Source organism: Hyla sarda, chromosome 2 (assembly GCF_029499605.1).
Source record: "Hyla sarda isolate aHylSar1 chromosome 2, aHylSar1.hap1, whole genome shotgun sequence".
Taxonomy (NCBI): Eukaryota; Metazoa; Chordata; class Amphibia; order Anura; family Hylidae; genus Hyla; species Hyla sarda.
The window spans coordinates 396,671,376-396,685,154 of NC_079190.1; the positions used below are offsets into that span (position 1 = coordinate 396,671,376).

Sequence of the window (13,779 nt, forward strand, 5' to 3'; positions counted from 1 at the left end):
TTTCCCAAACGGACCCTTTATTGGGCTAGCAAAAAAGGGTGAAAATCCAGCTCCCAAAAGAAAAAGGATACAATCTTTAACAATCCAGGTTAAAAGCAAAACAAGAGCAACATGTCACTGTAAAAGTGAAAAATGCAGATGTGTTTCGGGCTCAAACATAGCCCTTAGTCATGGCAATGATACCAGGCAAATGTAGCATTTATATACTCACGGATACACGGAAAGAAAAATCAGCACTCACGTGTCAAACAAGAGGAGGAGACATCAGTTCACCGGACATGGAATGACAGATGCTGGTCCAAAACAGGATAAAATACAAGCGTCATTTAGTCATGGTGACATGATGTGTAAGTGGAGGATCGCCAGGAAATGAAATCAATCACATTTGAAGTATATCACACACATAGCGAGTCCACAGGTAACAAACTGACCGTGATAATGCCATTGAAATCCTACATCTGTAGTTACTGATGCAAAAGTATACAATCTTATGTGGAATATAAAGACTACATCCGCTACACCATGTACAATATTATCACAGTAAAATAATGAATGGTCTGACAACACAGCGTCCAGTGATTGTATCAATATAATGCACATACGGAGGCTCACTAGGAACAATGAGTACGTCACACATAAGCATGACATACGTAGTATATATGGCTATTTGAATTTAAGACAAGAAAAAACTGAAGCATAACAAAAGATTAATAAAAATACATGAGGTCCTTGCGATAATTGAGACCCTGAGGTGCACGGGTGTCCAAATTTAAAATCTAAAAAGCATCACTACTGAATAACATATAAGACCAGTCCCCACCCCGTTTGGGAAGGTTAACCTTTTTGATGCCCTAAATAAACTATGCTGACGCATGACCCAGAATGTACATCATGTATATGTTTGGATAAACCTGAAGATGAGCGATTAGAGACATCTCTGCCATCTCTGAGGTGTTCAGCTACTCTTGTCTTTAATTTGCGGGCAGTGCACCCGACATATTGGGTGTGGCATATTGGGTGAGAGGTCTCACAATTAATAAGACACTTAATGGGGAAAGTGTGACCTGTGACAGATGAAACAAAATTACTTGAGGACTTGATATATTTGCAGATATTACATCGTGTCTTAAGCACCCCTTCATACTCAACCAGGTAGTAGATGTGTCTTGAGAGGAAAAGTCATTAGGAGATAACATATTATGTAGTGACTTGGCTCTATTGGCCACACATCTGAAGCCACACTGCAGTATATGAGCAAGTGTGGAATCTTGATATAAAACCGGAGAATGTTTTTTCAGAATATCACATATTTGACAAAAATTGACACTATATGGTGTAGAAAATGTGGGGGATTGGCAATCCTTCTTGTACATATTCTTATTTCCATAAATTTGGGAAGAGCTATTGGATTTTTTGGAAGGTATAAGATAGTGTTCCTGGGTTTTGGAATCGGCTATAGCCTTAGCTCTATTGAGGATGCCCTAATAAACTCACCAATATGGCAATTTTTGGTGGTATGAGCCGGGTAACAACTCGTGGCATGAAGAATATTGTTTCCAGCCATGAGTTTACGATAGATCCTGCTCCACTCTACATTGGAAGGTATCCATAGCTTCTGTCCAAGAATTGATTGGATAAAACTAAGGGTTAGAAGATTTCTAACCCTAAGTTCTATCCAATCAATTCTTGGGCAGAAGCTATGGATACCTTCCAACGTAGAGTGGAGCAGGATCTAAAAATATTACAAAAACACCAATGCCACAGCTCCACATAATTTAAGTCACAAAGAACGTCTTGCCCTCAAATCTTAGTGGAATAATCCAAAAATCTGTATAAAGGAGGCAATAAAGGAGGGGCAGTTGTTATTCTTGATAAGTCCCTCTACAAAAAATCTGTTCTGGACATGCTCCAAGACCTAAAATCATATAGGAAAATCGGGTCTGACCACACCAAAAAAATTCAGAAAAAACTGGAACGGGTTTTAGAAGAGGGCCAAACGCTCAATATTCTTTCGAGTAGACAACAAGAATATATGTCCCCTCCCTTCCCCAAATGATTGGTTTTCCATGCATTACCCAAAGGGCATAAAAACACATCCCCCCCCCCCCCCCTCCTCTCCGGCCTATCATGGCAGGGATTGACTCCCTGCTGGAAAGGTTAGGAGATTGGCTTGATCGGTTGCTTCAACCCCTGGTTTCAAGGACATCAGGTTATATCCAAGAAACTAAAACGTTACTGGCAGCTATGTCCCATCTTGAATGGAATAGTGAATGCACATGGGTGTCCTGTGACATAGTCTCCCTTTATTCCTGCATCCCTCATAATTATGCAATACAAGCAATTACATTTCATTTAGAATACTATAGTAATTATGATTCTTAATTTACAGGGTTTTATTTTGGATGTTTTAATGTTTTTGTTACAGCATAATTATTTTACTTTTGATGGTTCATATTGTGTGCAGATTTCAGGTTGTCCGATGGGGCCAAATTTTCTCCACCTCTTGCGAATCTATATATGGCCTTCTGGGAGGAGAATCATCTATATGCGGCCAGTAATCCTTACAAACACCATATACACTGGTATATACATTATATAGAGGATGTCCTCCTGGTATGGCGGGGCCCATCGGACACAATCACATCTTTTGTTGATTTAGTTGATTTTTAATAATAATTACTTACATTTACGGTACTGTACATGTTTCACCAGGCAGTATCGATTTTTAGGATTTATCTCTTTCTGGTAATATCACTACTGGCAATATTGACACTCAGTTATATTGTAAACCCACGGCTGCCACCAGTTGTTACTCTGCCCATACCACCAAAAATCTCCCTATTGGCGAGTTTATTAGTTTATTAAAAGGGCATGCTCTGACTCTAAAATATATGAATCTACCAGCAGGGAGATCATGACACGTTTGAAATCTAGGGGCTATACATCCGGCATCCTCAATAGAGCTAAGGCTATAGCCCATTCCAAAACCCAGGAACACTATTTTATACCTTCCGAAAAATCCAATAGCTCTTCCCAAAATTATGGAAATGAGAATACATACAAGAAGGATTATCAATCCTCCACATTTTCTACACCATATAGTGTCAATTTTTGTCAAATATGTGATATTCGGAAATAACATTCTCCGGTTTTATATCAAGATTCCACACTTGCTCATATACTGCAGTGTGGCTTCAGATGTGTGGCCAAAAGAGCCAAGTCACTACATAATATGTTATCTCCGAGTGACTTTTCCTCTCAAGACACATCTACCACCTGGTTGAGTATGAAGGGGTGCTTTAGGTCTGGTAAAACACGATGTAATAGCTGCCAATATATCAAGTCCTCAAGTAATTTTGTTTCATCTGTCACAGGTCACACTTTCCCCATTGAGTCCCTTATTAATTGTGAGACGTCTCATGTTGTATACTATACAACTTGTACAGAATGCCACACCCAATATGTCGGGTGCACTGCCTGCAAATTAAAGACAAGAGTAGCTGAACACCTCAGAGATGGCAGAGATGTCTCTAATCGCTCATCTTCAGGTTTATCCAAACATATACATGATGTACATTCTAGGTCATGCGTCAGCATCTTTATTCAGGGCATCAAAAAGGTTAACCTCCCCAAACGGGATGGGGATTGGTCTCATATGTTATTCAGTAGGGAAGCTTTTTGGATTTTAAATTTGGACACCCATGCACCTTGAGGTCTCAGTTATCGCAAGGACCTCATGTATTTGTATTAATCTTTTGTTATGCTTCAGTTATTTCTTGTATTAATTTCAAATAGCCATTGCTACTACATATGCCATGCTCTGTATCTTGTGATGACTTTAAGATCGTACCCTGTTCAAGATTTTCTTATGTCTATTTAAAAAATGCTATCTTTTCATTTGCCAGGTACGGAACAGTTACCCATGTGACATGTCTTATGTGTGACGTACTCATTGTTCCTAGTGAGCCTCCGTATGTGCATTATATTGATACAATCACTGGACGCTGTGTTGTCAGACCATTCATTATTTTACTGTGATAATATTGTACTTGGCTTAGCGGATGTAGTCTTTATATTCCATATAAGATTGTATACTTTTGCATCAGTAAACTACGGATGAAGAATTTCAATGGCATTATCACGGTCAGTTTGTTACCTGCGGACTCGCTATGTGTGTGATATACTTCAAATGTGATTGATTTAATTTCCTGGCGATCCTCCACTTACGCATCATGTCACCATGACTAAATGACGCTTGTATTTTATCCTGTTTTGGATCAGCATCCGTCATTCCATGTCCGGTGAACTGATGTCTCCGCCTCTTGTTTGACACGTGAGTGCTGATTTTTCTTTCCGTGTATCCATGAGTATGTCTACATGGGATACGGTCCATTGATACCTTGTGATTCCATTTCTATCTAGTGCCTCAGAGTTTACAGACTGTTCAGACTGGTGGTGAGCTGTTTTGCTTTTTTCCCTTTTTGTGATTTAAAGGGGTACTCCGCCCCTAGACATATTATCCCCTATCCAAAGTATAGGGGATAAGATGTCTGATCGCTGGGAACCCCCGCGATCTCTCCTGCAGCACCCCCTGTCATTTGGTTCGCAGAGCGAGCTTTGCTTCATGCCTGATGACTGGCGTTGCGGGGGCCGGAAGACCCCCCCACACATGCCATCATGCTCCGCCCCTTAATGCAAGTCTATGGGAGGGCAAGTGGCAGACGTCACACCCCCCTCCCATAGACTTGCATTAAGAGGGTGGGGCCGTGACTTCACGTTCCCTCCAGCCTCTGCATCGCCAGTCAACAGGCATGGAGCAAAGTTTGCTCCATGTACCAGATGATAGGGGGCGCTGCAGGAGAGATCGCAGGGGGTTCCCAGCAGCAGGACCCCTGTGATCAGACATCTTATCCCCTATCATTTGGATTTCTAGGGGCAGATGTCTAGGGGCAGAGTACCCCTTTACAGCAGTTATCCACACCTGTTTTCCGGTTGTGTGTGGTATTGCAGCTCAGATCATTATAAGTGAATGGAGGCAAGTTGTAATACCACACTCAACCTGAGGACAGGTGTGGTGCTGTTTTTTTTAAGAAATGAATGCTGTTTTTTATGATCCTGGATAACCTCTTTTATATCCGGGCTTGGGTAGGTGCTCTATATTCATGTACTAAAAGTGGCATAAATGATCTTGTAGTTAAACACACATTTTGCCGTTTTCTTACACCAAAGAGGTATGTATCATGGAGGTGAACCTGTAGAACAGTCATGGGACCCCAGCTAATGTTGACCCTATCTTCTTCCCTTTTTCTGGGCCTAGTCTTTGGGTTTGAGAATCATATCAGTGGTTAACCATTCTCCGCCATTCTCTTCTTTAAAGGGGTACTCCGCCCCTAGACATATTATCCGCTATCCAAAGGATAGGGAATAAGATGTCTGATCAAGGGGTCCCGCCACTGGGACCCCCCCCCCCCCCCCCGAGATCTCTCCTGTGGTAGCGCAGTCATCCAGAGCAAAGTTCTCTCCTTGCCTGATGACTAGTGATGCGGCACTGACATCACGGCCATGCCCCTCCCCCCCTCGTGACCTCACGCCCTCCCTCTCAATGCAAGTCTATGGTAGGGGGCGGAACCATGACATCACGAGCCTCCGGTGCCGCAGCCGACGTTCTAAACGAACGCCGGGTGGTGCAGGGAGATGTCTAAGGGGCGGAGTACCCCTTTAAGTTTTAAACAGGTGTCAGACTCCTTTTCTTTCTCCTGTATGGTTCCGGGGTGGACCATCTTCAATATAAATGTTATGATGTTGAATGCACATTGGTACAATGCATTAGGAAAGTTGAAGACTTAGTTGAAGCACCTTTGGCAGAGATGGCAGCCTCCAGTCTTCTTGGGAATGATGCCACCAGGTTTGCACACCTGGATTTTGGGATTTTCTGATATTCTTCACTGCAGATCCTCTTATGCTCTTTGAGGTTCGATCGGGACTGTCGGCAGAAGCTATTTTCAGGTTAGGTCATTCCCAGAGTTGTTTGAGTCAGGGCTGTGGCTAGACCTCTCTAGGACATTCACAGAATTATCCTTAAGCCAATCCTGTGTTATTTTGGCTGTGTACGGAGGGTCCTTAACTTGTTAGAAGGTAAATCTTTAGCCCAGACTGAGGTCCAGAGCACTGTGGATCAGGTTTTTTTAAGAATATCGCTGTACTTTGCTCCATTCAACCCACTCAACCCTGATCAGTCTCTCTGTCACAGCCACTTAAAAATACCCCCTACAGCATGATACTACCACCACCATGCTTACACTGTAGGGATATTGGTATTGGGCTGGTGATGAACAGTGCCTAGTGTCCGCCCAGACATGACTCTTAAAATTGAGGCCAAAAACTTTAGTCTTTGTTTTATCAGGTCAGCGAATCTTGTTTCTCACAGCCTGAGCGTCTTTTAGGTCCCTTTTTTTTTTTTTTTTCTTTTGCACACTTCAGGTGCCTGCAGATTGGAGTGCATTTTCAATGTGACAGGTTCCCTTCAAGCCCTCTTTTCTGTATACAGTCTGTAAATGAGTCACACATTATAATCTCTATCTACTACTGCAGCTGAAGAACCCCAGTCCTGGTAAATATATAAAATGCTATTATTTATCACTGCAGCATTGTTCTAACCCCCGCTGTGTACATCACCCTCCTCCTTAGGCCTGTTTTATACAACATTACCCATTACCATTTTTCTATGTGAGAGATGAGTACTCAGAGTGCAGCGTCGCTTTCCATGTATTCAGGTACAGCGCGCACTGGCTCTTACGTTTGCAGAGGTAATTGTATACTTTCCATACTGTTATGTAACTGCCTATATACTGAGTGATATCATTAAGGAAACATAATAAACACACAGAGATTTTTTTTTCCTCCCTTACTGCTTCCTAAATGGCAGCCAGGAGTTCCTCTCGCTCATTTGTTATGGTACAAAGCGGAAATTGCTGTACATGAAGATAGTCGGTGTGTGCAAAGGTCACTGATCTGGCAATTCCTGACATTAAAATGATCCTTATTCCTTAACTCCTTCGTGGATAAACACATTTAAGAAATGTTCACCTGGAGAGGGTCTATATTGTGGCCTGTTAATGGAAAACATTGTGTTAATGTAACGCCCCAAGAGTGTGGACCCGCTGTGCCACCTACCAGTTTGACTTTTGGTCAAACTTGGGAGCAGAGTCTAAGTATTCCCCTGGTTTTTTACCCTTTATCCTGCTCCAGGGTGTGAATGCTAGATGCTCCAGTGCTTAGCCCCAAGGAAAAAGGCAGAGGGGGCGAGCTGACGCTTGAGGTGATGAGGTGACATAGCAATGCGGAGCTGGTTCAGGAGTAGCAGAGCTAAGTTGATTTGAGAGTAGCTGAGGTAGCAATGTAGCATAGCTTAGAGTTCAGGTTCTGCTAGGTGGTAGCAAACTTGGTGAGTGCTCAGGTGTGGTGAATCGGCAAGGTACAAAAGAACAGACAGAGGCAGGGTATGGATATCAGGCTTAGGTCAGACACAGGTATGCATGTCTGGAACAATGGAACAAGCACCTTTGCCTGTACTGCAATATTCTTCACTTGCCAGGAGATGGGCAGAACAACACTGTATATGTGATGCCTGGCAGTAATTTATAAGGGAGACTTTAGAGGAACGTGCACTGGGTCTTTAAGTTACAGCCATTGTTTGTGTGCGGCCTCTAGAGGGCAGAGTAGGAGCTGCAGCAATGGTGGAAGCAGCATGAGAGAGTTCACAGGAGGAAGCCCAGGGCCTACAGTGGAGACTTGGAGCAGAGAAAACTAACCATCGGCATTACAGTTTAAGCATTACATTTATATGGTGCATATGTATGCAACACAGAGTGCTAACTGCTCCAGTAAGTGATTATCTGGGATCAGCAAAATTTACTTTGATGATAGATAGATATATATATATATATATATATATATATATATATATATATATTCCAAAAATAAGCAGCAAAAATAAGGGCAATCTACACTTATATTTTCACAGTAAGATGTACACTATTCGCTATATTACCAGTGATGGACTATAATATATAGCGAGTCTGGGTCTGGATTTTATACGATGATCTATATTTAATGCACGATTATGTCTTCTGATGTTTATTTATGTATGCTAATACACTTATGATGTCACTAATTGATAGTGGGCGGTGTGTGTATATATGCCCGATTGTATCACTCATTATTACTTGAGAATGCTGGCGTGAGGCCGGCGAAACGTCGCTTTTGTACCACATGGAATAAAGCACTTTGTATGACATTTCGGTGTGCTGCATATTACTACTGTTATTATGTATATATATATATATATATATATATATATATTTATGACAAATTTGCAGCACACCCAGAGAAAAATCACATTTATTGAAGTTCCACCACAGCATGAAATTCATCAGTGTTGGAACCATGTCCAATATATTTAGGTTTTAATATGGTAAAAAACATTGACAAAAATACCCACAAAAAGTGTTTGCATGGGTTTCCTTTGGGTACTCCAGTTTTCTTTTCACACCCAATAAAAACCTTTCTGATAGGTTAATGTGGAATTTAAATACACCCCAATAATGACAGGAACTGATGTGTGATAACATTTCAATGCAAAATATGTATTTCTTTAAATAATGAGCTTGTATCCACATTATTGGTAGGTTCCTTGCTGCTGTTTTATCCATTTCGTCAGGTCTCTGTTGCCTATTTTCAGTGTCTCTGTGTATTCTTTGTCATCTATTGCCCTTTCCTTCTCACCTCACATTACCCTTTCCTTTTCAGGCTATATACCAAGACTTTCCTGGAATGTATCTGTTGTAACTCTGTCTTCATTTTTTAGGGTTCTTTAGCAAGAAAAAAGCCAGCAATGGACAGTTGTGCAAAGACGTCAGATTGCCAATGTCAAGAAGAGGTACAAAGCCACCCTAAATGACCATAGTGAAGACTGGATTCCCCTCCGCAACCCTCAGGCCCTTTTCTGTACTGATCATTGGAGACATTGAAGTCATCCGCAAACTCAGGCAAGCAGGTTTGAAGAAACAAAAAGGAAATTGGGTATGATGTCAGCTCAATAGACCTGGAATGTATCATGATTCCATTAATAGCTTTATAGACCTGGAGGGCATCTTGCATTAACCCTTTCATGTTATAAAACTGACAAGGTAGCGCTCCATTACTTCGTTTCATCTTAAGAGCCTCGAAAAGGTGGACCATAGATGGAGATCAGGTTGCACCCAAATGCACCCTGTGTTTCTGTCTTGGGGTTTCTTGAGCCATGCAATGTCTGCTACTAATTAAAAGCTCTGCTTAATACGGCTCGTCTGAGCCGCTCCCCCTCCTACCACTGTTGCCTGGGCGATGAAGAATCAGAACCCATGAAGCCCCCACTACTGGCACAGACTGCAGCATCCCCTCCTGCGAGAGCCAATCGCCTCCTGCGTGGAGACCCACAGCAAGCAGCTCTGTAATGTCTGTGTGATGGGATCACGGGCTTTAATGTTCCTTGGAAGGGGCCCAGCAATCACTTCGCCTGCAGCTTCTATCCTGGGAAGAGCTGAACTCGAGGGGTGTTACATTGATTGAAGTAAGAGAGTGAATAAACAACAAACAGCAGAAGCAGAATGAGAAAGCTTGAAAAGGGTCACAGCTCCAGACTTGTGAAGTTCCAAGCACTTAATTTTCCTTAACGATAAATGCACAATATTGTTTCTTGTCTAATAACAAAAAATCACATTTTCTGAACATTTGTGCTGGTGCCTGATACACAGAATATAGACTGACAGACATGCGTCATCTTTCTTCAGAATACCTGTTTTGCTTTCATTCTTTTTTCAGAACCATACATATATACAAAAATAAAAAAAAGATAACCAAAGCACCATGTCTCCACTATATGACTTTGTAATATTCTCCACTATATTAAAAATAAAATTTTCACCCTTTGATATATATCAGAATATACTCTAAGCTGAGAATACCGCACTGGTACCATACTTGTAATGCAATGCTATTACAATCTCCATGTTAAAGGGGTATTCCAATGTCGGTATGTTTACTCCTATTCACAGGATAGAGGATATAACCTATTAATTGTGTGGGGTCTGACCACAGTGATCCTCAATGATGCTAGAACAGAGTTTAAATGTACCTGGGAGCTATTAAACCTCATGCACAGGCAGCATCATTCATTATTCTACTGCAGGGCTCTCCAAACTACGTGCCGCGACACACTAGTGTGGCAAGTATGACGAGGGACTGTCCAGTCCTGCGGCAGCCACCGATGCTTCACTGATTTAAAGTGGTCGTGGCGCCTATTCAAGATCATCAGCAGGGGCCACGCTCACTTTATATAAGTGCAATGCCAGCTTCCAGGACTGAAGTGATGCTCCTCAACAGGGGGAATGAAATGGCATGGGGTGATAAAGAGGGGAATGAAAGGGCATGGGGGGATCAAGGGGGGGGGTGTTGAAATGACGGGGGGGGGAATCAAGGGGGGAAATTATGTAACAAGGGGGGGATTAAGTAGCACAAAGGGGGAGATGAAGAGGGGAAATCAAGTGGCTTAAGGGGGGTAAAGAAATGTCATTGTCCAATTTACTTCCATAAATGTTTTTACGCTGAAAAATGCTTGCAAAATTTCAGACACTAGGGGGGTTTCCCTTCCTCCGAACTTTCTGTTCACTACTGCTTGTTAGGTTCCTTCTGTATACAGTAACAGTGACATTTAGATCGAACACAGGAAGTGAGGCAGGAATATCAACTCAGGCTCACACCAGTATACAGAACATGCCTCTGCTACCAACCATAGGATCTCTGCTCTCCTGCCCCTTTTACCTGCCATAGGATTGCCATTCTTCTGCCAACCATAGGATTGCTGCTCTCCTGCCTCTGCTGCTAGCTATAGGATTGCCTCTATCCTGTCTCTTCTGCCAGCCATAGGATTTCTCTTCACCTGTCTCTGCTCTCAGCAACAGAATTGCTGCATTAAGCCGGGTTCACATTCAGAATATCTGCAAATAAAAATTCTGCGTGGACATTCCGAGCACAGCAAGTGTCAAATGAATCAGTCAGCGATAAGACCACTCAGCCATAAGATTGCTGCTCTGCTGTCTCTGCTATCAGCCACAGGAGTGCTGCTCTACTGTCTCTATCAGCCATAGAATTGCTGCTCTACTGTGTGTCTATCAGCCATATGATTGCTGCTCTACTGCATCTGTATCAGCCACAGGATTGCTGAACCACTGTCTCTGCCATCAGACTGCTTATCTGCTCAACTCTAATCTTATGAATCTACAAGCTGCCTGTATGAGTTTTCTGAGCTGTTAGAGTACGTTCACACGTACAGGATCTGCTGCATATTTTGTGCAGATGATTTTGCTACCCAATGAAGTAAATGGGTAGCAGAATCAACTGCACAAAATGTACAGCAGATCCTGTACGTGTAAACGTACTCTTATACTTTTGTTTAAAAAAAAAAAAAAAACACGACGTCCCAATAGGTACTGCTCTAAGTCTGCAAATAGAAAGCTATTACAGATAGAAAGCTATTAAGTAAGTGTATATGGTCTGCAAAGATGTATACAGACCATATAATATATTAAGGGGAACACTATTGAATTAATAATGATTTAACACCAATAATATATGCTAGAATGTAATAATTTGCACCTAAGTATACTATATGGTTTGTATACACCTATTCTATAGCATACTGTTTGTTATTTGTGTGCCAGTCTGTGTTTGCCTTGGTGATCAATGTATTACTAGCTGCCTATTCCTATGTACTGGATTGATCTTGCAGGCTTCTCAGTATTTACAAGGCTTGTTTATTAAGCATCATGGTGGATTTCTATTGGTATAGTCATCACTAAATGTATCTCTAAGACACAAGAGGCTTCAAAATGCAGAACACATAGGTGTAGCTAGAATGTGTAGGGTAGGGATACTAGGCTAAAGTGTGTATGTACCGTATTTTTCGCCCTATAGGACGCACCGGCATATAAGACGCACCCAATTTTAAAGGTGCAAAATCTAGAAAAAAAAGATTCTGCACCCAACAGGGATCTTCAACCTGCGGACCTCGAGATGTTGCAAAACTACAACTCCCAGCATGCCCGGACAGCCAACGGCTGTCCGGGCATGCTGGGAGTTGTAGTTTTGCAACATCTGGAGGTCCGCAGGTTGAAGACCACTGGATAGGAGGTAGTACTCATGTGTCCCCGCCACTCTGGCTGTCGCCGCGTCCCCGGGGTGTCCCTGACGCTCCGGACGTCTTCTTCCCCGGGATCCACGCTTTCCGTCATCACGTCGCTACGCACGCCGCTCCTATTGGATGACGGGACGGCGTGCGCGACGACGTGATGACGTCGAAGGAGAGCGCCGTCATGTAGGGGATCCCGGCACGGAGCAGACACCGAGGAGGCAGGTAAGGTCCCTCCCGGTGTCCTGTAAGCTGTTCGGGATGCCGCAATTTCACCGCGGCGGTCCCGAACAGCCCGACTTTCGCTTCAGACGCGGCGGTCAGCTTTGATCGCCGCGTCTGAAGGGTTAATACAGGGCATCACCGCGATCGGTGATATCCTGTATTAGCCGCGGGTCCCGGCCGTTGATGGCCGCAAGGACCGACCCGATAGGTGTGTATTCGCCGTATAAGACGGCCCAACTTTTCCCAGCCAGTTTTGGGGAAGAAAAAGTGCGTCTTATACGGCGAAAAATACAGTATATACAATTTTTTTTTTAATACCGAGTACGATTACTAATACTTTTATTCTAATATTCACTAAAACTTATTACGGATACTTTATTTTTTTAAAGGATAGCTGACACCATGGTGACCCTGTTTCTAACGCTGCTTACCATGTGAAGATTGGTGTTCTAGACCAGTTCTAGAGAGAAATGCAAAGGGCTGAGCTGCAGAAAAAAGGGAAAAAAGTACAGGAATAATCATTATATACCGTAATAATAATAATACAGCTGTAAATAGTCCAACCAGCTCCTAAGCTTTTCACAATGAAGCCCAAAGCTGTTTTTTCAGTTACTCTTTGAGAATCGTTTATTATCCATTCAGACTATTTGTTGCAAAAGTTTACTATCCCATATATCTGAATGGGATTTGCAGATGCATGTACATGCTGTAGAAGCAATGTAGAAATACATGTGTAGCCACCATGACGATGATCTCATAGCCAGTGGGGGGAGGGTGGATGCAATGTGTATATGAATGGCAGTGCATTGAATGGGTACATGAGCTGCAATGCTAAATGCATCACTGCAAACTCTTTACATTTGTTAGGCCAGGCACTATTCACCCAGTCCTACAAATCTTAAGAATGGTGAGGCATGCTGTACATCACCAGTCTTTGCACGAGTCCCTCCCCCTGTATGTACTTTCTGTGACGCCCTATAATATTAGTATAGATCACCACATACAGTCATGGCAGTAAATGTTGGCACCCCTGACATTTTTCTAGAAAAGGAAGTATTTCTCACAGAAAAGGATTGCAGTAACACATGTTTTGCTATACACACGTTTATTCCCTTTGTGTCTATTGGACCTAAGCCAAAAAAGGGAGGGGAAAAAAAGCAAATTGGACATAATGTCACACCAAACCTCGAAAATGGGCTGGACAAAATTATTGGCACCCTCAACTTAATATTTGGTTGCACACCCTTTAGAAAAAATAACTGAAATCAGTCGCTTCCTATAACCATCAATAAGCTTCTTACACCTCTCAGCCGGAATGTTGGACCACT

General features: G+C 42.5%; 1 protein-coding gene and 1 long non-coding RNA gene across 2 annotated transcripts in view; one reads left to right on the top strand and one right to left on the bottom strand.

Moving 5' to 3' along the window:
• DPH1 (diphthamide biosynthesis 1) overlaps positions 1-9,920 on the top strand; it is a 308,713-nt gene extending 298,793 nt beyond the window's left edge. The window contains exon 12 of the mRNA XM_056558713.1: positions 8,867-9,920. Coding sequence (XP_056414688.1) covers positions 8,867-8,959 — 93 coding nt within the window. The 3' untranslated portion in view covers positions 8,960-9,920. The remainder of the gene's footprint in view (positions 1-8,866) is intronic.
• Positions 1-13,779, bottom strand: part of LOC130356782 (uncharacterized) — a 49,110-nt gene that overhangs the window by 14,577 nt on the left and 20,754 nt on the right. The window contains exons 2-3 of the long non-coding RNA XR_008888996.1: positions 12,883-12,936; positions 10,861-11,036 (exon numbers count right to left, since the gene is read on the bottom strand). This is a non-coding gene — a long non-coding RNA (uncharacterized LOC130356782). The remainder of the gene's footprint in view (positions 1-10,860; positions 11,037-12,882; positions 12,937-13,779) is intronic.